General features: G+C 47.9%; 1 protein-coding gene across 1 annotated transcript in view; it reads right to left on the bottom strand.

The window, feature by feature from the left end:
* Positions 1–23,642, bottom strand: part of CACNA1B (calcium voltage-gated channel subunit alpha1 B) — a 317,072-nt gene that overhangs the window by 198,016 nt on the left and 95,414 nt on the right. The window contains exons 4-5 of the mRNA XM_067308827.1: positions 7,595–7,686; positions 5,071–5,223 (exon numbers count right to left, since the gene is read on the bottom strand). Of these exons, the coding sequence (XP_067164928.1) occupies positions 5,071–5,223; positions 7,595–7,686 (245 nt within the window). The remainder of the gene's footprint in view (positions 1–5,070; positions 5,224–7,594; positions 7,687–23,642) is intronic.

Raw genomic sequence — 23,642 nt, forward strand, 5'->3', positions numbered from 1 at the left:
GAAGAGCCCACAATTTATCGTTGGCAACAGTATTCGGCTATGTCATAAATGATCAACACCACAATAAAACAGTGCAGTAAAATAAAACTGAGGCCTTGAGAATGCTGCATACATAAGAAGATACTGTCACCCAATGATACACCTTCATACAGCATAGCTGAGTGCTAAATATTCATGCTATAACAATAAAGCAGAAGAGCAGATTCTCCACTGGTGGCATAAGCAAGAGCTGCTCGTGGATAGCCCCAAAATTGTCCACGTCCAGATGTTAGATCATAGATGCATGAGGAGCCTCTGGCTTCGTCACAAGGCAGCTGAGGGGACTAAGAGCTTCAGTCCAAAAAGGGCAGTGTTGTACTGTCTAGGTCCACTTAGCAAGGGAAAAATCCAGCAGAGCGTCCCTGGGGTAAGGATAGCCACAACATAAAACATCTAACAGCACCCAGAGCAGCTGCCCTGCTTGTTCTGCACAGCTGCCGCTGCAGGGAGTGGAGCTTCTCTGCAAAGCTGTAACGAGTTTTGTCCAGACCCAGGGAAGGCAAAGGAGGAGAGGTCTGCTGTGGTCAAGGACCACATGGGACAGGTCAGAAGGGTGGCCAGCATCTTTCAGGGCCAGGTCAGAAGTAGTTACTCAGATCTGCGACTGACCCCAATTTGGTCAGTTCACAGCAATATCAAAATCTGCCAGTTTTACTACCTCAGCACAGAAAAACTGACCTCTCTTCAGGTTGAGAACCAAAAGCTCTCCGTCCCCCTGTTCCAAATGAAAGGCACATCAGAGTCATATTATTCCTCTTTTTCCTTGCCTGTTGCAGGCCTCCAGAGACATTACAAGCACCAACAGAGAGCAATTTGGAAAATAAAGGGCTGGCTGGGTTTTCAAAGCAAATGAATACACTAGGCAATATTCCTATTTGCACAGAGATGCAATCCTGGAAATATTAAAGGGTTTTAAAAGTGACACGACGTTACGGTAATGGAGCGTCAAACTCCACAAAATCAAATTCACCAGGAGGAAAACAAAATCAGCGCTAACAATAATTAGGAATAACCATTACACAGAGAAAAGCCCGCAGGAGGAAAGCAAGGCTTGTCACCCCGCTTCCAGGATGTGTCATAAGTGCGCATGCGTGTGTGCATGTCTTTGACCTTTCGTTGTTGACTCAACACCTCAGTGCACGGCATCTCTCTCAGGCTCCCAAATGGGCAACCACAGGCTTAGTGAGGCAAGCCTGCAAAAAGAAAATACCACATACAGCTCTTGAGGATTATACATGAGGGTACCTTAAAAAAAATTTAAAAAAAAAAGAGTCCGCTTTTCTCTCTGATGTTTGGCCTTTTGTTTCCAGGTAATGCTCTTCAAATGCAACACAAGTCTACTACGAAGGGGTTTTTTGGTTTGTTTTTTTTTTAATAGAGTACAGAACTGGTCCCTACTCCCATGAGCAGGGAACAGAGAGGAGAAAAGGAGAGTCTCACGGATAATTGTGAAATAAGTGTGATGCCCTCCTTTCTGCAAGCAGCTTCACAGCTCTTGGACCGGGTAAGCAGCAGAGGGTGGCTGAGAACATGCACAAGTGGCTCTGCTTAAAAATAAGTCTCTGTGTCAGCAGAACATGACTGTATGGAGGATGCAGGGAGAGGAAAACAAGTCACGCATCCCCTGGGAAATGCACAGCCAATAATTTTACCCATTTTCATCAAAAGAAGCAGAGGTTTACACTAGCTCAGAACAATCTGTCAAGGCTGAGTGGAAAAGGTCTTTCATGAACCTTTTGCCATAGTTTGATCCCCAACATCCCTCTTTATTATTGACCTATGCACAACTACTGGATTAGCAACATTTGCTGTTCACACTTCTACTTGGTTCCCTCTACGACAAGCTGAAATAGCTACTGGTACCTCTCATTTGGCTCTTGGTTCCAGTAAAAATCTCAGGTTTCTGCTCACTTCAGGGATTTGGAACAAAGTCAAGCCTGAGCATCATCTCCACCAATTTGCTACCCTTTGACAGAGGCATCTCGTTAACGAGGTTCACATTTCCACACTCGAGTCAGCGCTTGGAGGCTGTGGTATCAGGCCTGGGCTTGTTAATGCACCTCTTTCAAGATGATGAGCACTTAGGTTTTAAAAGGCTTGGCTGATTAGACTGTGGGATGCTTCGCTGCTCCTCTCGCAAGGGATTCCAGCTCCAGGAAACCGCACCACTCTGCCTTTCCAGAAACACCACCGTGCCATTTCCTGGGAAGCAGGTGGAACTGATCTCTATAATTCATCTGACAACGAGCACATCAGCCTTGAGAAAAGAACGGGATGGTGCCTGTAAACACAGACCCCTTCCCACACGATCCAAGAGCAGATTCAGAGAGGTGAGACCTACCACGCCAGAACGGGCCCTGCTCCCCTCCCACTGAGATGCCAGGTGCTGCGATGTAGAGATATGCAACACATGCACAACGTTTTTTGGCTGCACTCCCAATTCCTAGCTGGTGGCCACCCAGCAAGCAGTAGTCACTTACACACGACATTACACGTGACAAAAATCTGTTCTTAGTCCTCAGCTTGGCACACAGATCTCTTAGTCATCATGATGTCAGAGAGAGTTGTCTGCAGAGAATGCAAACAGGACTGCACTTGGTATTTTTTTCCCCCCTTTTAAGTTAACTAGTTTCTGGAAAAAGAAAAAAAAAAAATCACTCTTTAGCCTACTGGCTAACGCCAGCCCAGTGGTGAATGAGCCTCGGAGCTCAGTGGCACTCAGCCTGCAGACACTAGCTGCAAACTAGGGATGCCAGCAATTGCCCATCTCATTCCAAGGTTGCAATTTAACAGATCTGAAAATGCTCTTCAAAAATGCAAAACTCTTAATTGCTTTCTCCCCGACATCTCGGTGAGAAATCTTCCTCTTCCTACACACCAATATCATCATTATTATTATTCCTATGCAATCGCTGCAACAGCCTAAGCAGTGGGCTGAGACCTATGCTGCTAGGCACTGAATACACACAGAGCAAAACAACTCTTCCTCTCCTACAAATTCAGTCCAAAAATTTCGTTTCTTCCGCAGATCACTGTGTTTTGCTCACAGGCAGTCTCTCAACACCTGACTGTCCTTTACAAGTTGTGCTGTTCTGCTTATGTCCCAGAGTAACATAACCAAGAAAACAAATTCATCCTGCTTTTGCAAAGCTCTGTGTAAATTTAATATGTTAAACTATTTCCATGTTGGTCTTTGTTAAAAAGCACAGTGGAGGATGCCCAGAGATTTGGCTAGGATGTTCTTTTATTACAATTTGAATACATCTAAATAAATCAATATGAAGCCCTATTAGTGATAACCACTGAAAATACAAGACTGTGCTTTAAAGACACTCAATTGTACCTTAAATTGCAATCTTCTGGAGACAGGAAAAATATTTCCATCTGTGGGTAGCCCAGATAACCAACACATATTAGCAAAGCTACAATAGGAATATTAAAAAATTACATGGAAAAAAAAATGGTGGGTTTTTTTTTTTTTTTTTTTTTTTTAATTAAAACAAGTTCTGAGCCAGGGACAAGCAGCTGGCTTTCACACGACAGCTGGTCCCTGGCTGAGGGTCTTTGGGCACTACTACTCTCCACCTCTGTTTTCTGGGGTTTATCACTCATTCACAGGCGGACACATGTCATTTGCTCTGCAGTGTACCACTTCCAATTTCCTGGCTGCAGCGTTTCTTGTGGAGGCTGCCAGGTTTTATCCTGATCTTTCATCAAGGCTTTTATTAGCACGCAGCGAGGGCTCTCTGCCGAGCTGCCTGGCTGCGGTGCCGACGCAGCGCCCAGCGGCAGCGCTGCCGGGACGGCGGACGCCCTAAGGCCTTGGCATGTCCCGAGGCCTCGGCATGTTCGCGGGGCAGCGCTCCAAGGCCCCGTCCCAGAGCCTGAGGGTATTCGGTCCCACACCTCTGGAGCCGTTCGTACCTCTGCATGGGCCTCTCTTTCCCTTGCAGAAGCTAGAGAGCCCATTTAAAGGGCATTTTTATCCTTTCTCCATCTGAGGGCTCCTTGCCTTTCATCCATTTACAGTCTTTTTTCTTTTTTCTTCTTTCTCTTTTTTTTGGCTGCTCTCAGTCTTTCCAACCTTACTATATCACACTGATGATTTTCTCTTACCCCTGCAACTTACCCCAGAAGCCTTACAAGGAAATTAATTCAATCAGCAGCTGTTCATAGAGCCTAAAAGTGCTGAAAATGAAAATGGACCAACCATAACAAAAAAAATCACCCTTATAATTAGCTGGAACCACGGGGATTTGCGTCTGCATTTCTAATACGAAAAAAGATACTCCCATGCCCGAAGGCCCTAAGCACCTTCATCTCACTCCGAGTCAAAGATGCCATGGTGGTGTAAAAGGGAGAGGAGGATCTGTCCCACCGTGCATGTGACAGCGAGTACAAGGTCTGTTAACTCTTAGAGCAGGTGGATAAAGAGGGAGAGAATAGCGAGGTATCGAAGAGGAAAAGCAACATGAGAGCAGGGTGGAAAAAAGAATCTGACAGCAATTCAAAGCAATTAGGAAAGTGAAAAAAACGCAGAGAATAAAAGAAATGAGGAAAAAATTTAAAAAAGCATCAAGAGTGGAAAGGAGAAATAAAAGAAGACTTCAGAGATCCTGCGAAAGGTTAGACAGCAGTGGAGTTGAAAAAACAGCATTAGGATTGCTAGAGTTGTGCGGGAGAGGAAATGGAGAACAGTGAACCCAAGAGGCTGTACCGACACGCCGTCAGGGACCTGGGCCCTCCATAGCCACGATCTGCCCGGCACTTCGAGGTAAAGAGCAGTTATCAAACTAGAATTTTTCCAGGAGGCCGCTGGGACACCATGGGATCAGCACACGCTCGCAGCAATTCTTTTCAAGCCGCAGAGATGCACGTTTGGTGCCCTGCAGGAACTGACCCTCTCATCCCTACCGCACACGTCTGCACCAACATCCAAGGCCCGACGGGCCTGGAAGCGTCCAGATCACATGACGGGGACTGCGAGCGTCGCGTTGACGCACCATGAGCGGAGCGAAGCCCAGATCTCACCTGTCTCGTTGGAGAAGCAGGTTTTGTGAAACTTCCCCATGTAAAACTCCAGCCCGATAATGGCAAACATGACGATGGCGAAGAAGAGAAGCAGCCCGATCTGAAGCAAGGGCACCATCGCCTTCATGATGGACTTGAGGACAACCTGCAAGCCTGCGGGGACGAGGAAAAACACGTCATTAGTGAGGGAAGGAAAACACGAGCGGGGGTGCAACCACCAGGATACAGTTCGGCACCGGTGCGGCCCTCCCATTTCCCGGAGCCAGGGAAACGGAGCCCTCCTCCCACCGCCACGAAGAGCCTCTCCGAGCGCGCGACGCGGGCAGCAGCCCCACGGCCCGAGCCGACAGCTCTCCGTTCGCAGCTCTTTCGCTGCCGCTGAAGCTCATTTCCAATTAAAAGCAGGGGAGATAAGACGGCAGAGGCTGGCGAGATAGAGGCGTCAGATAATTTCATATAGACGTGCGTAACAAGATAAAAATAAATAAATAAAAATAAAAAATTCAGCGATAACCAGCAGCTGAAAGCCACCTTGGCAACAGAGCCCAGCCTAAGGTGCCGCCGCTGAAGGCTCGGCCTTGTTTCGCCGCCTTGTACAACGTTACTGAGGTCAACACGGGGGCACACAGAAAAAAGGCATCGCGCTGGGGGGGGGGGGGACACACACACACACACTGCGAGGGAACGCGCGAAGCACATCGCGCACGAACGGGTCTCTGAGCCGTACCGCACTATAGCGGGAAATTAAAAAAAAAAGAATAAAAATAAAAATAAATAAAAAATAATAATTAATTAAAAAAAAAACCCCACAGCACTCTCAGCTTTCACAGCGTTGCTAAAACTGTGAGAAACGACGCTACAGGGGGAGCACCGCGCCGCCCCACGACACCTCGCCGGCCGGGAGAGACGCGCAGCTCCCGCTCGTCCCCTGTGGGGGGGTCGCCGCTCCCCGACCTGCCCTGCCCGACCTGCCCCCACTGCCCTGCCCGACCTGCGACCTGCCCCGCGCTCGGCGGGGCAAGGCGGGCAGGGCCGCGGCGAGGCCCGGCCGCGCAGCCGGAACGCGGGCGCCGGGGCCGCTCCCCGCCGAGCAGGGACGGACCTGGGCCGCGCTCCCGGCGCGGCGCCGCCTCTCTCTGTCGCCGCGAGGCCCCCGCCGGCCGCCCCGAACCGGCTGCGGCCGCTCCGAGGCGGCTGGAATCAATAAGGGAGAAACGCAGCGCGGCCTAAACCTCCCCCGAAGGGGCGGCCCGGCCCCGAGGAGAGCCGCGGCGGGGCCTGCGGACGCCCTCGGGGGGCCCCTCGCCTCGACGGGGGCACAGGCACCCCGGGGGCCGCGGGGGACCCACGCCGGGGCCGGGACACACCGAGAGGCGGCTGCAGCGCTCCGCGCAAGCGTCCGCACGATCAAGTCCTTCTTCCCCCCCTCCCCCAACCCGCATCAGTGATGAGAAGTTTGTGGCGATAAGGCAAAATTCCCTGGCTTGCGGCTGTTTTTGCCCCTGACAGTCACCCGCAGGAGCGATATCTTTTATTGGCACGACTGGCGCACTCGGAGGAAACAACCTTCCAGGCACACGAGCCCCTCCTGAGCTGCTCTAATTAAAAATACCGCCACTTTCTCAAACTTACATGTCTCACATCCTCAGACCGTCACGGCTGCAACGCTGTATTGCCTTGCACGGGCAAGAAGCCCGCGAAAAACAGCTAACAGCGTCTCCTTGAGACCGTGCGTTAGAGACCCGGCTTGCAAAATAACGCCTGCCCTTCCCCAGGCCTAGCCGAGGCCCTGGCCGAGTCAAGGGAATCGGGACACAAGTCCTGCCTGCGAAAGGGCACCGATTTCGGGAGTTTTGTCGCCGCCGTCGCCAAGCCGGGCCCTCGCGGGACCTCTGCGGAGCTCGGCGTTCCCTGCGGGCTGCCGGCCGCTGGGGGGTTAACGCGGAGCCAGAGCTGCGCGTCCGCCCAGGAGGGAAGCGGCTGTTGTGACTTTGGTGGCTTGCTCGAAGCAAGGCACAGTACTGCTCTTGGTCGGAGTCATCAGACCCTTCACGCTAGCACGTAAAATATATCAAGTTGCCCGTTGAGAAGGCAAGACCAAGTTTTATCCGTTTCTTCCCTTAGTTTCACTCCAATCTGGTGGTATAGAAGGGGAAAAATCCCCAATGCAAGACGCTCAGCTGGTAAAAACTGTCAGAAGATCCAAGCTCAGTGCCGGGGGCCTGAAAGCTGCAAAATTTTGGTCTCAGGCCCTCCCATCTCAGAAAACCAATTCAACCCCAGAGACGAAGGAGTCCCAGGACAACTGCCCTGCCACTCACTCCAAAAATGCACTTTAATTTAGGGTCACAATCAGCTGGCTACGCACAAAATGGGATGACAGAAAATCAGGACCTAGCAAAGACCAGCAGCCACAGACTGCACAGAAACAGGGGAAGAATGAATTGCTCAGAAAAAGCCCCCAAAACGCTCCAAAGCTATAGAGCAATTTGGCTAATGAAGACAGCATTATAATGGCACTCACTTGGGATTCCCGACACAAGCTTCAGGGGTCGCAACACTCGGACAGCTCGCAGGGTCCGCAGGTCAAAATCGGTCCCAGCAGTTGCTAGAATCCTAATTAAAAAAGGGGAGAGAAAGAGAGAGAAGTGGGATTGAATGCAAGTTCCTATTTCCAAAGCATAAACATTGTGTAAAACCGACAAATTCAGGCTGCTTCAAACTTTATACCTATCATTACATTGCAAATCATGTGCCCTGAAAACAAACAATTCACACATTCCTCCAGAGCTGCTGAGCCTTGCTCATATGATAAGAAAATCCTCAATATCTGCTGGCATTATGAGGCCATTTACATAGTGAGTAGGCCTGGTTCTGGCCCTTAAAAAGCAGCACCCTGTACTTTTAGCAATGCATGCACCATTTTCCAAGGAGACACTGAGAGGGAAATAAATTTCTGCAGTTTTGCAAGAAATTATCTGCCAGAGCCTTTCCCCACAATAAAATTAGAGGCCCCTCAAATACTGATGTCTGGTGTTTCCTAAAGTCTGAAGCAGTTGCTGGTTATATAGTTTACTCTGTGTGTACAAAATCAAGTTTCGTTCAGAGCATCTTACTTGATTACACCCAGAGAGCAGGGCACAAGCAATTCCTCTGATACGCTGCAGTAACTCTGATAAGAAATACAGCTCCCAAACCAGAACAGTTCTTAAAAACTAAAAATGCTTTACACAGAAAATGAAATGGCTTCGCTGTTTCAGGGCACAGTAAAGGAAGAAATATTGTCAAGGTGTCCACAAGCCATCAAGAATGCAAACTCCTTAAGTGAGGAACCTGCAAGGCGCACAGTACCCCACAGAAGGCACGGCAAAACTTTGTTCATTAATTACTGTAGCTTTCTTTTGTTGTTTCAACAAAAATATTATTGATTTAGGATAGTGCTCCTCTAACACAAGCCAACTACGCTGTTATTCCAGAGCAAAAACCCTCTCACAGCTCCCCACTGATTGCTCAATTTAAAGTGATTTCCATTTGGCTTTGGTGGGATTTTTTTCCCAGGTTAATTTGAGGTGGAAGGTGCCGAGTGGTCAATGCAGCAAAGAGATTTGCAAGCACCCAACCACCTGGTAATGGGTGTGCATGGAGCCACCACTTTGTTACCCAAAACTGCTGTCCAGGAGGGTCCAACCTTGGTAGCCACATAACTGCACCATAATCTCACACTTTCACAAATCTTCCCGAGAACTGGCACAGCAGAGGAACTTGGAAACCGGGTTTAAAAGAGACTAAGTGAGATTCCAGAGATGTTATAAAAGAGAAGTGGAAGAGCTCTGCCCTAGACTGAGGGGACACCTGGAAGGAGGCTTCCAGACTTCAGGCAGCAAAACCCGGGACAGTCGCCCGTGGATTAAACACCCGTGCACGGCACGTTCAGCGTGCCACGAGGCTGCAGCATAGAGGTGCTCCGACAGGCACGGACCACTTGCAGCGTGCACACGTGATTTAGCCGTTCCTGCCCAGGAGCCATTTTTCTGACTGCCTGATAATGTGCTGCTGAACATTCAGGAAAGTGGCTGGCTGCCACAAAGATACAAGAAAAGCAAAGTATAGTCTGTTTTTCAGATGAGACATAAGTTTTACTATGTAATATGTATTATGCAGGGTGCCTGGCTAACTCAGCTGTGGAAGACGTGGACACACGGAGAGCTCTTACACCATACCTACACTGCGATAAAAATGCTATCCATGACTTACTGACTGACTTAACATTGCTGCCAAGTGTGGGCCAGAGAAGAGCAGTATCAGCAGTACTGTACGGAAAGGGCCAGACTCAATCAGCAGGAGGTGCTGGAGGTCAGGAAAAAAACATGCTGAGATGCTGGATGGTGACAGAGGCAGCAGTAAGCCAGGACCTGAGGAACCAAGTATTTATTCTATGGGACACCTGTTCCTACATTTTCATGACCAGAAAATTCACATTATATCAGCTGTATCGATGTAGTTTGAGCACAAGCAACAGAAGACAATTTAAACCCAAAACTGTCACATTCAGAGACTTCTAATTTAATCTTCCACACCCCTGCCAATGATTTCACTCCTCTCCTCCCGCCCCTCCATCATCACAACTTAATTGCTCACTTATAAACCTCGGTAGCCTGGGAACAGCATGCACTTGAAGACAAAAGGTAATCTTAAACATCCACCTCGGATGTTCCTACCAAAGGCACAATTAGTCTCCAGTGAGCTAAGATGGATTTGTGCTGTCATTAGGCAGAATCCTGGCTCCCGGTACAAGCCAAGAGAAGGGTTGCCTGATACGGTCATCATTTTGTTTCTAAACTCAGGGAGAAAATGGGGGTGAATAGGGGACACCGTCAGTCCCAGCGCACCAGTCAGTGCTCTGGTGGCTGTGGTGAGTCCTCCAGGGGAGGTCTTCATTCCAGTGCTGTGTTCAAACTAGGTTTGATGCTAAAAATAGTCTGCTCAAACGGTGGCAAACATCCCTAGCCAAGAGCCCTAATCATTTATTAACTCTGACATTACCAATACTGTGATCCCCTAGCTGATTTATGTAGGACGCCCTACAGTACACCGTGTCCCGTAGGTGATGAGCTGATCTGTGGCTCGTAATCAACTAGCAGTCTGACTGTATGACTTGTCCATGCCCATACGGCCATCTTCTGTTGTACTGTCAGTGTTAGGTCTGCCCATGAATCAGCTACTCTTGAAAACCTGTGAGTCCCCAGACAGATTTTACCTAGAGAGAAAAAAATATATAGCTGCATCCTAAATAAAACCGGCTTTGGTGCAAGAAACAGAAGAACAAAGGGAGGAGGTCCGTAGGTCTAGAAATCTGTTTGAGACTTGCAGGTAAACAAGTCAGCTCTGGGCAGAGAAGGCTCTGCACTGGTGAGAAAACCCAGGTGGGCATTTAGCCTTATGCCACACTTTTCCCGCACTAGTTAAAGCGAGTTACTGGATGCTCGGCGAGGGGAAGCCGTGCCTGTGCTGAGGCCGTTTCACCTGCAAAACCAATGCTAATTTACTGCTGCTGTATGAACCATTCCCCTAAACTGCTCACGAACATATGTGCAGAACAGCACCAATGCCCCAGCGAGGGAAAGCTGTAATGAACTTCATGGCATTTGCATAAGTGCTATTTTTCTATTCTACTTTTCCCCCCACTCTCCTGTACTCCAGCTGAAAACTCCCAGAACCCACTGCTATAGCAAGTAGGAAATGATTATTAAAAACAAGGGAAAGAGGGAGATCGAAGGAGCCAGATGACAAGCATGTCCTGAAAACCCTGCAGAAGCTTTCCCGTCTGCACACCGAGCAGCTGAGAACAGAGAGCAAGTGACTGAAGAGCCAGCACCGGAAGAGGAAATCAGCTAAGTGAAAAATAGCAGTGAGAAGGTTTTAGGAGGGGACCTTGCAAAGAAGAATAAATGGTTTGAATCTGCAGCCTTCTTTGTTTCCTAATGGGGTGTGCAAAAATGCGGAGATTTAATAGGCTTGAATCTAAGGATCTAGGCACACTGAGAAGAAAAGCTATCTCCTGCTAGCCCACCAGTGCTCAGGACCGCTGCACTCTTATAACTGGGATAAATACTGCTCTCTGCACCACCACCTCTGCTAGCAAGCTCTCTGACTGACATCTGTTGCCAGAGACAGGGGCCAAATTTGTAATAACTGCTTGGTATCTTCTGTTCTAACAAAACCTGGAATAAATTATAAAAACTGCTTATTTGTTTAGGTATAAAAGAAAGGAAAGAATGAAAAGAAAGCCTAACGAATGATTAGCAAACCGTTTCTTTAAGCTCTTTAGGGACCGAGGAGATCAGTATTTTCATGTACTGGTTCAGCAACACACACATCGCTGTAAGATGCTGCACATTTCGGAGCTACCTGGTAACACGTCTCCTTACTGTAACGCTGATCAAAGAGAGTCACAAGAAAATGCCTCGAAATTCATTCCAGCTTAGCCCCAGATCTCTAAATCCTGCAGCTTGGAGTTGGGCAAAGCTAACCCCGCTCCTCAGAATCACTCCAACCTTGCCTTCCTCCTACCTTCACTGCCTTTTAGTGGATTTATTTTGTCTTTTCCAACAGATCTCTTGGGGAACGGATGACAAAGCCTTTTTGCAGTCTCTCCAGAGGCAGGCAGAGGAGGGGGAAGGAGGAAAACAAACACGGGAGACTTTGAGTTAAGAGCCAAGAATAAACGATCACAGAAAAGGGGCTTTCTGAACATGTCTCTGCTTAAAAGGAACGACGACACTTTGGGTCCAGCTTCAACAAAGAGCAATCAGGGAGGGCTGCAGTCAGCAAACACACATCTGCCGATGACGGAGCGTGTTTTCTGCCCAGCCTCCTGGTATCACTGTTAATAAATCACAATGGAGACGGCATGAGACGTACGGGAAAGAACCGTGACTAGCTGCAAGTCCAGCAGCTTCAGGGTGTCTGCTTGCGAGCAGATAACGCAAAGCTACAGTGAAAAGCAGTGAGGCTCCTAACTAAGAATTATTAACGCTACCAGACGGATCTCTTTACTGGACAACACTGGTGCCAAGGTAGCTTCTGTTCAAGGAGAAGTCTCTGGCATAAATTGTAGGCGTATTTAACTTAACCTTCTCATTTATCACAAGCTCCAGTCCTAGAAAATAAGTGGGAACAGATAGCACACAGGATTTTTTCAGAGACCTTAGCCCAAACACCTGTTTCTAAGAACTGAATCAATCTCAGAGCGATTCTCTTCAGTGGGATTAGGAGAGAGACAAAACACCCATGAGACAGCTTCCCTCAAAAAACTAACAGAAATAGCTAACAGTGCAGCATCTGTCTTTGGAAGAGAAATAGCAGATGCCACATCCCACAGCACTCTCTTACCTATAGATTCAGTCCGACCTTACACAAACGTGTTGGCCGTAATGACCCCAAAATCCCCGACAGAAGCCAGAGCGCAGAGAACTGCAGTAAATCGCTCCAATTTACCCAACTAGATTTTGGGCTCAGGCTGCTCACATCTCTCAAGCCCCAGCGACCTCCACTTTGCAGTGGAAACCAACGGGAGAAACGAGAGCTGCGTGGCGTCTGCTGGAGCTGGCTGACATGTTAATCAGGCACACGCGGGCTGTCCTCCGAGCTCGCGACTCGCTGCTGAGCCGCTCCCGACGGCTGGCAGCTGTAGCAGTTCTTCATAAATATTTGCGGGCTGGTTTAAAGATGTTTCCCCAGACTATGGGCGGTTCGTGGACTCGGCAGCGTCCCTGTTTGCGCTGCCCGCTAGCTGCGATCGTCTCCCGCATGCACCTGATTCCTCCTCTGCTGCCCAGGGTGTAGGGAGAGGGTCCCGTCCCCCCCAGGAGAGCTGTGGCTGCAAGCAGGACCATTCGCCACGGGGCTTGCGGTAGCTGGAGACTCGGCTCGAGTGCCCACAAGATTCCCCCATAGACCGATGCCATCACTGGACCACTTTGAAATTTTACACTAAAAATTAAATGGAGAAAGGTATTTCTTTTGAAATGAAAGATACTGCATCATTTCTTTCCAAAAAGGCCTGGGTTTTGAAATATAAAATTCATTTTAAATAGTAAAGCTTAAAATTTTCAATAGTAGAGTGGTTCTTCTTCAAAAATATACGCAGTTCTTCAGAAATCGACAAAAATATACATTTTCCATTCCCCCCCCCTCCCTTTTCGGGGGGGGGGGGGGGCTTTTTCTCCGGACAATGTTTGCCCCAGGAGGCTGCTCTGACTGCTGCTTTCTTGGATGACTAACACATTTGAACACAAAACCAGCAAATGGCCCATTTCTGGCCTGAGCTATTGAGACTTTCAGGGTTCAGAAATACCAAATAGTTTAAAATAACCAACAGTCTAGCCACACACATAGCAAGCCTTTGAATTAATGATCCTTATTTGGAAACACAAGCTGCTCTGATGTCTATCCTGCACAATAAATTGCTCTAGACTGACTCAGGCCTCAGCCCACTATCAGCAGATTCTTGGACTGTTTTTCTCATACGCTGTAGTAACAATTTTCAATGGAATTGGCCTTATTTAGAGACAGAATCTAGCCAACTGGCTGTCATTTGGATTTCTGATTTTTGACCTCTACCTAACCAAAAGGAGTAAATTTCTATCGAAGCACCAAGAGGAAGGCCATTTGTGCATACATACACTAACCAGTCCAGCGTGGGAAACACACACACGTGCAATACCCACTGCTCCATAGATAGCTACAAAACAAGCATTTCAGGAAAATTAACATGCCCTTCATCCACATGAAAAAGAAAAACTAATAAGACTTATCTAAATTAGGTGTAGCACTTACAGGTGCTGGATAAGCTTATTGCACAACAGGTCTGACTCTTATTTAATATCGTACTGCACGAGTATAGTGCTATCAGCTTCAGTGGCACAATCCTGGTTTATGATAGCAAAAGGGAGAGCGCTGAGGGCTCCCACCTTGCTGGTCTGTAGCAATCCCTGCTGCTCCAGATTTCACAACCTCCAAAACTGCTATGCTAGTCCGTCAGGCCAGTTATACTGTCTCCAGAAGGGGCAGACGCCTGCAGTTTCAGAGGAAGCTGAAACATCTCCACCATTGAGCTGAACAGCAGTGCTTCCCCTGAGCACCCAAATAGTACCTTTCTCCCTGGCCCTCACAGGGGTCTTCCTTGGGATTTAACATCCCCAGTTGCAGTGCAAGTCAAAATGAGTATTTTTAACCTTTCTAATTCCAGGGTGAACACTGAAGATGTTGCTCAGTAGCACATGGTTGGCGTGGTCTGGCTGACTTCCTTGCTTGGGACTCGAGGGCCCATCTGAAGGCAGGTCAGCAGAGGCAACCAGCCAAGGAGTGCTCGTGAGCCAACCTGCCAGCTGTGGGCAGCCGCTTTATCCGGTCCAGCGAGGCTGGCTTGCGTTGGAACTGCAGTGACATTGCTGTCAGTCCCAGGCCCTTGTTCTCCCAACTGTAGCACAAATCTACATGCAAGCAGTGACTGGAGCTATTGGAAAGATGCCCTTTTCTACTTAATTCGATTTCATGGCGTGTAAGCTTTATCTTGACTACCAAAGACACACAGTCGACACCAGGTCTGAGCCGATAAGTAGATCTGGCATGCTAATTGCACTGTTTAATTTATGGCATCACCAGGTTCATCTGTTGGCTCCATCCCTCCACATCAGTGACTTTCCCACCAGCTGTCCTTAGTCCCTCTCATATGAAAGGACCCAGCTTGCTGGGTCTCTGCCTCTCCTTTGGATAACCAACACCAAGTCTAAGTAACCAAATGGATACTTGCACATTGTCTCTAAACCTAGTCCTTCCCTTCAAAGCACATCTACAGCACCACATACAGGGTTTCAATCCTTTCCTTAACACCATCCTAACCAGAGCAAGACAGACTGATCAGCTTGCTCAGATAAACAAGTTTGTCCCTAAGCTGACTGTATCCATCAAAACAGCCTCCCTGCAGTGAAGAATAAGCAGCTCTTTAGCTATCAGATGAAGAGAACAGAGTGCAAAGTAAAATACCCCCAGGAAATAACAATATTCGACGGTAAGGGATTGTTCTGCTTCAGGGTCCCAGACAGCCGATTCATTCCTTCTCCTACCACACAACCAAACGGTGCGTTTCTGAGCCCTTTGCAGGCAGTACTAAATTTGCAACCACCTTTCAGCTTATAGGACGCTGACCCGGATGTACAGCGCAAACTCTCTCCTCTCTGTATCACAGAAATGCTCCAGAGTCCTAGGAAGAGACACAGCAAAGCAACAGCAACCCCTCCACCCCCCCAAAAAATCACCTGCAACCCAGTTTCCTGACTAATTCCTGGAACAGACTCCAGGGAGAAGAAGGGAAGAGCAGCATCTATACGCACTCCCCCACTACAGCAAGACTCTCAGCAACTGAGCAGCACGCCACATTTAAACAAAACGAATGAGCTTTTACAGAGTGCAGAGAGCTGAGGGCTTGGCTTCTGCCCAGGATGAAAGAACATATTCTGGTACAACTAAGCAATTGCTCAAACAGGTCCTTGTTGCTTTTGGTAGGAGGACACCGCATACCACGCCACAGAGTAGAAAAGAAGGCTCATTCGCAATAAACCGGGACAGCTGGCAGGAAAATGCACATGTCCAAAACATTTTACTGAGCTCACACTGGGCAAACTGAGCAAAGAGGAGTTAAAAGCCATCCTGCATTTCACTGTGGCTGGAAAGTAGGTCATACCTTGAGTCTCGCTACACTAGCATTACGACGGCTGCTTTCTGTCCTTGGAAATGGGCATCCGAGAATTTTGCTCTTGGCATCAGAGGATGTGGAGAGCAGGAGCTGGGAGTCCAAAGCACTCTCCTGGAGCTGCTTGGTGTCATACATCCCACCATGTGTACGTGCAAGCAATGGAGGGTTTTAGCTCAGTGGCAAGCAAGATTATTAAAGAGGAGGAGGGTATTTCAGGCATTTTTACTTTAAGGGGAAAAAAGTGAGACAGTAATGAAACATCATTTGGGATTTTTGATTCATTTGTCAAATTCTAAAATGAAATATTCTGACTTTTAATGTGTTTCCTTTTTAGCAAAAGCAATTCAAGTCAAATCTGCAAACGCTTTTGACTTGATCCAAGACTGCCGCTTTCCAGAAAGATACAAATCCACAAACAGTGTATATGAAACATGTCACTGAAACTAAATGCTACATTTCATTACTCTGCCAGAGTGATGGGAGCAGCATGACACTGGTCTCTGCTAGCTGGCGGTTCAAAATTGGGCAAAAGGCACAGGGCAGCAGGTACATGGAGGAGGGACGTGCTTTTTCTACTAGCAGGGATAGCAGGGCAGCACAGACAGTGCAGGAGGTAAGAGGCCTGAGACACTAAAAGCATATTTCAACCATCCTGCCTGACAGTACCCACCCTTGGGAGCAGTGATGAAATCTGTATTATTTGGAGCCAGAACCATATCACCCTCTGCATTGGCCAGTCCCCAGAAGTCGTTATTCATGAGTTGAGCAGGAAACATGGTCACAACCAAATTGCACCGCTGTTAAAAAAGGAGTTCAGAGAGGAGCCCAGCCTTCCTATCTGGGGTACTCGACTGGTGTCGCTGGAGCTGGCAGGAGAGGGTGGGGAGCAGCAGCCAATGAGAGGCAGGTGCAGGAGGAAGAAAGGAGGAGGGAAAACCTGTGGCAATACTGGGAACATCAGTCAGGATGGAAAGGAAATTTCTTGTTAGCTTACTGACTTCTGGCCTTTTTGCTTTGCATCCGTTCCACCTCCTTACTGCCAGGAATTGCCACCTCCCTGAACCGATCCACTTCCTATCACAAAGTCCCAGGAAATGGCACAAGGAATTGACCATCCTTTAATGCTCTTTGGGGCAAGAGCCATCTTCCCCTTCTCTGACCTGGCATGGTGAGGTCCTTCCCGTGACTGAACCTCTAATTGTTGTTGTATTAATAAATACTAATACACCACTTTGCCACTGCATCACTGAACACTGTAACAAACTTGAGATGAGGAGATACTGCACAAAGATAAGCAGGTCAGGCAAAATGTTAGCCAAGGATGTTCATATAATAAATCGGGGGGTTGGGGGGAGAGTGGAGGATTAATTAATTCATGGTGCCACATTTGTGCACCTTTCATATTTACTCTTCAGCACTTAGGCAGCTGAGTCTCGCTGGCACAGCCAGATGGATGAGGGCTGGCAGAAATGGGTTGTCATCATTATTCATGCCTAGACGTTCTTGCCTACTTGACCAGCCAGAAACCCAAAAACATCACATGACTGAACTGAGCCATCAGTTCAGAGATGAGAGATCAAAAAAGCTTGATCAGAATTTCAAGTGTTCCTGATCTTCTTTCCAGAATAACGCAAAATACCAAGCACACTACAATTTCAAACTTAGATTAAAAGCTAAAATTAATATGGAAACTTCTGAAGCTACCTCGATCAGCTCATGATAACTCCATGAGCAAAAAGGGAAGCCAAATTTATTGCCCATCTTTTGTCCAGCTCTACTTCCAACTGTGCTGCCCCTAGTAAGTCTCTCCTCACAGCCCACTCCTACACACAGACTCCCTTGGCACCATACACTGGCACCAGATAAATAAATATAGCAAGTACCAAACAAACCCCAGGGGCCCTGCTGCCATCAGGCTGTTGTTACACCTCTTCTCCTGCCTGGGCCATCATTGCACTTGTCTTCTCAGCAGAAGCATGTGGGGAGTCAGGCTACGCCCAAGGAGAGAGACTCAGGCCTTGCTGCCACTCGCATCCAGTGACCGAAGACCATCCAGGTGGTCTAATCTGATATTCTAATTAAAAAATCAAATTGGGCTAACAGTCATTGAAGTGCAAGCACCCACCACTCCTCTGGTACTTCCTAACAACCAAAGAGAGCAGTCATGGTCCCTCTGCACATGGGAAGATGGTCACACCTCCAAGCACTCTAGTAGCTGATAAGTCGTCTGCCATGGAGATGCAATCTGGTTCAATATGCATGCCCGGAGCTAGCTAACTTAATGACGTGCCTTTGGCACTGGGCTCATGACTTCCAAATTAAGACCACCACTAACAGATGATACATCCAGCATTTAGTTCACTCCAAGTGCACAGCTAACTGCTTAATCAGTGGATGAGAGTCAATATTAAACTCTAGAGGGGCCAGGGCAGAAACTGGCTGTGCCATTATTCCCCAGGCACATGTTGAATGACCTTTACTGCTTCTCAGGGCCACACGCTCCAAGCAACCACAACGTCACACCCTCAAAGGCAGTGCTGACTCCGTTGTCACATGTGGCCTGCTGCCCTATGTCTTCCCTCGCAATTTAGCCTCAGTCAAGCTGGATGATGTTGGAGCTGAATTCAACAAGACTACAAAAAGACTGCACTGAAGGAATCTACCTCTGGCAAACATCCCCACAGGAACTTTCTCTGATAGGCCAGATAGGAAATCCATAATGTACTTCTGCATAAGGGGACAGAGCTGGATTTCTTCTCTTTGGAGGTGGCAGGGAGTTGGTTTCCCTCTGGAGTGTCACACACAGGGAGGCTTTTATGGCTCCGCTTCCTGCTTCTGGGAACCTCGAAGGACGGTGAGCTCAGAGCCCTATAAATGCCAAATGCTGTGAACGAGACTGCAAAGGCAGCTTCTGTTTTCAGCAGGAACTGAAGAGGACTTCCCCAGACCAGGCTCTTCACCCACTTTCACAGACAGTAACGGGGCCCCTTTGTCACTGGTCTCCAAGGGACATTTTGACTACTAAACATTCTGAGCAAGTGGATAAATGCATGTGTTTCTCATATACCTCACATCCAAATCTGCTAGCTAAAGGACCCAAAACACAAGCGTCATTTTTCCATCCTGCAGCAGTTGCCCCTTGCTCAGAGATACAGTATTGCCAGCTGTTACACTCTGGAAGTAATTAGTCAGACCCCAAACCCACAAGACTGGCCTAAATCATGAGACCATTAAAAAAACAGCATTAGAGTTTTCTCTCTTTGCCTCCTGATTCCTTAGCTTTTGTAGGCAGCTGGGGTTATATTTTCAAGCTTTAGTCTACAGCTACAAAAAGTATGCATTTGCAAATGAAAGCTGTAATTCTCCTCTCATCACAGGACTCAAAGCTTGGGATTACTGTAAGGCACCAGATGCCATAAAACTTACAATAATCTTGAGAGAGTTGGCAAGACTGGAAACTGCAACATCTCTTTAATATATGCCTCATTGTCACTTCCAAAAGATACCATTCTCCCTCTTTCTCAGATTTTTTTTTTTTAATTTTGGCCACAACTATCACAGCAAACATGTAATGTTGTTCTAAGGAAGACACAGTTTGCCAAGACATCTAAAATATTGTGTATTCCCTCCATCTGGTCCTGCTAAATAAACCCTGGGCCTTATCTAATATAACGAGTAGATGCTGACAATAATTGCAGAGCCATCTGTAGCATGCGTTAAACCTGTTGCAAGCTGGGCTGGGGACATGAGAATGTCAGAATTTATCCCTTTCCTACTGAAAACAGAAATTGCAACTTCCCCCCTTCTGTTTTTTAGGATACTTTAGCCTTATCAGCTCCTATGTTAGGTGTTTGGAGAACAGTAGTTCATGTGTACCACAGATAAAACCCTTCTTTTCCCAACTGGGCATAGATAAAGCTCAAGTTTTGCAGCTGACAAGATTCGGAGGCATTCCAGGTGAGCACTGTTTGCAGCGCAGCAGCCTCTAAGGGCCATTTCTGCCTGGCACGGTGCAGAAACAGCGCAATATGTTTCAGCAGCAACTACACAACACCAGTGCTCTACCTGCACCCAAGCTCTGCTGGGAAGGACTCTCTCAGAGGAGAGTTCCCCAGAAATGTTAGGGTTTAATCCTAAAGTCTCTTCTGGCTGCACCCTGCTGCTCACACCACTACATGCACCTGAGCCCGTGTAAGTTAAACAGTTTAAACAGTCTTTTCTAACCCTTTTTCTTGAGCCGTCTGAGTCAAATAGAGCCATCACACCAGCTCATTGTTGGTAAAGCTAGGGAAATAGTGTTTCCTGGCAAAAGCAGCTGCTGGATCAAGCTGCATGGTCGCAGGACCACATGGCAGAGCAAGAGTCACCCACTGGTGTTTATGGCAGGTCTCCCAAGCGAGCAGGTCAGCTGAGGCTGCTGTCACTCAGTGGCCTGAGCTCATCCGTGGCAAACACACTCACTGTCTCTCTGAATTGCTCTTAATTTCAGAGGCACAGTCCAACCTTCCTTTCTGATGCCATTGCTCTAACACATCAATGTGCAATACACAAATATGCCAGGCTCCAAGCTCTGATATAGAGGGAGGACAGAAGTAAAATCCCATGAGCCTTCTTTGACCCCAAACAGAGCACCAGACTGAGAACCAGGAGACACGTTACCATTTCTGCTGCAGCCTCTTGGGATATGAAGCAAGGCCCTTGACATTTTTGAGAGCCATCTCTCCCCCATGCGACCTAGGTTAGGGAGAGATCACATCTGCAGCTCTGCTAGTCTACTTTGAGGGATGGCACCCTGCAGGACAGTAACCCACCACAAGCAGATGGATGCAGGCTGACAGAGGTGCAGCAAGAGGGGGATGTTTGATCAAGTTTGCCCTCTGTAGGACATGATTGAGACTGCCTGTAAAAGAGAGCTAGTGTTCAGCTATTTTGCCTAGGAGTCAAAACCACCCCAGAAGGGCCTTGGATAAAAAGAACTGGAGAAAAGACAACTTGTTAGCAGTGAAATCTAATCAATTAGATGCACCCGTGCACTTATCCTCGCTGGCCAGGTATCAAGACTTTCAGAGAAGACAGCAGAGCTTCTTCCACATTCTGCATGCTCAGGAGGCAGCATTTAGTGCCTGCAGGAATCACCACCTACACCAATACATACCATGCCCGTGCTCTTTGTGAGCGTTGGTTCACTAGTCCCGCTTTCTGCCTCCTCCATCCCGCGTTTCGGTGGCCTACTCTCTCTCCCCTCTGCCCATCCTCTCTCACACACCACAGCATGATAGCTGTCCCCCGAGACCAACATGAGCATACACAGGGCTACCCATCAGAAATGCAAGTGCACAGAGCAGCCAGGTCCCCACTGAGCAAAACTTGCAGGACCTCAGAGGCCAGAGCAATGCCACTGATGCAGAGGAACGACATCTTTATATCAGGATAAAAGAATGTGTTTAAATTAATTGGCAGTTCAGATAACGGAAGCTCTCACTCTCCACTGGGCTGTTAAGGCGGCTGGAATTGCTGCAGATAAAAGTCTGGCAGCATTTTCGTCATAAGCCCAGTGTTTCTGGGCTGTATAATTCAACCATTAAAAAATATATGCTCTGGGCTGGAACTTGACATACAAGGTCCCAGCACGGCAGCAAATGTTTGTGTTCTCCAAATTTCCAGAGCAGTCCCTTTGGGCCCATTGAGAAGTTACAAGCCTGCAGAACAGACATGAAAGTTTGTGGTTTTCCAGGCGAGGCTGTGCTTACTTCACTCCTTCCGAGTTTTGGAGCTCGGTTGCAGTCCCCTGACCAGGTGGACAAGTTCACCTGCATACCATCACCATATAAAGCACAGTATAAAGCCTACTGCATCCAGCAGGGAAGACTATTTGTTCATTGGTGCCACATCCACATTTGCTGCAGCAAGTTTGACCACCACACAAAGAAAGGACTGAATTAGGGGGTGGGATGGAGAAACCTGTGGAGAATTTCCCAGGGAGTTGCAGGAGAGGCAAGAGGTATCCTGCAACCCGCAGCAGCTTTCTTACAAGGCAGCACACAAGAATATCGTACAGAGTGCTTTGGGATGTAGGCCAACAGCATCAGATGCTTTTTGTTGATACAGCCTATTGCTGTGAAATGGTCCAGAAATCCCTCCTAGCTTTTCAGCACCACAGTTAAGTGTCTAGTTAGGAGCTAAATCACCTCAGGCTTACCTCTACAGTCAGTGGAGAAAAAGTGATTCAGAGCACAAGCAGAGAAAAAGAAATCAAAAGCAGTATTGGCAATCTCTGGTGTGCAAAAAGCATGAGTCAGGTTCCACCAAGAAGTAGCAAGACTGGCTTTAAGATCTAATCCGAGCTTAATCTCTGAGTGAGTGAGAGAAGACAAGTCACACTGTTTTCTCTTGTGCTCCTGTTTTCTCTCTTTATGATATATCTTTCTTGCTTGCTTGCACTGTGAGCTTTAGGAGGGAGACTTTACGTTTTGACTGGGTTTAAACCTCAGGAGGGCTCCCAGTACCCAGCTCTAGTCTCTGTCCGTTGAGTTCCCCAGAAGAGTTATTCTCCTGGCCTTAAGCCTTCCTCTCTGTTAAATCACTAGGCCCCGCTGTTCTCCAAGCAGAACAAAGCCTCAGAAAGGATGCTCTGAGGCTGCATTTGCAGCCAGCACCAAGGCAGGAGACAACCTCTTAGCAGTTTTCCAGTCTATCAGCATAAGTTAATTGAGAGTTTGCATAAAGCAGACCATCGTCTAGACAGCATTAAGCTCTGAACAGGGAAGGTACGGGGAGGAATGGAGTGCAATTCCTTTAGTAAGCATTTCTGACATTTGCTTAGTCAACGTCTGCCCTCCCATTTGTTATTGTGCGTGATTCCCTCCTCTGGCAGCCCTGGAAACCACAGGGAAAAGGCAGCTTTAGATGTGTCAGCACAAGGGGTGGGCTGCGGCTCCGGGTGGACCTGCAGTCTTGCTTCCTTCCCTCACTCCACCCAAATCCCTGCCATCACCCAGGGGACTCCCCAGGCAAGCCATGGATGGAGTATGGACAAGGGCCTATTTGATAAAGCACCAGACACTGCTCCATTTTACTCAAGAAGGGGCCTGACAGGAAGGAATTACAGGTCCCTTTGATTTTTTTCTCTTTTTAAAACTTCATTTCACATCTCAAAACTAAGGAACCACCTCTGAATTGATGACTTAGGCAGGCGGGATGGAGGCAAACCCTGTGGTCCCCAGGAAGAGCCCTTTGCATAGCCTTCCATGCCCCGGCCAGCGGGGTGCTGCACGATGACACTCCCTTCTCTTTCCACACCTTTGAGCTCAGGAAGGCGACACTAAAGCCAACGCTGGGAGCTGTGGCACTCCTCAATTGGAGCAGTGAAACAGTACTTAAGATGACAGTCCCCCAGATAAAATTTGGGTGATGGTAACCATCAGACACCCCTCCCCACATCACTTTCAAAGGACTCTAAGAACTAGTTTACTGTTGTAGACTCCACACAGAGTTTCGAAATAAATTTAAGCATGTTGCCATAGAAGACGACATCCCTGCATAAGCCTAATCCTCATATATGGTCCAGGTCAGCCCATATGAAGAGATGATGGGATAACCCTACACAGGTTCTCACTACTGCACGTACATCAGCTGTGGAACTCCTTTCTGCAAGTTATTAGTGAGGATGAACAGCAAAGAAAAAGAAAACCCGCATGCCAAGTACAGCAAGAAAAGGCCACTGGGATCCTTGACAGTCTGGCTTCCCACAACACACAGGTAATGTTTTCGTTTGATAATTCCTGCATCACACCCCATGGCTGAAGCTTGTCTGACT

This window comes from Apteryx mantelli, chromosome 21 (assembly GCF_036417845.1).
Source record: "Apteryx mantelli isolate bAptMan1 chromosome 21, bAptMan1.hap1, whole genome shotgun sequence".
Classification (NCBI taxonomy): domain Eukaryota; kingdom Metazoa; phylum Chordata; class Aves; order Apterygiformes; family Apterygidae; genus Apteryx; species Apteryx mantelli.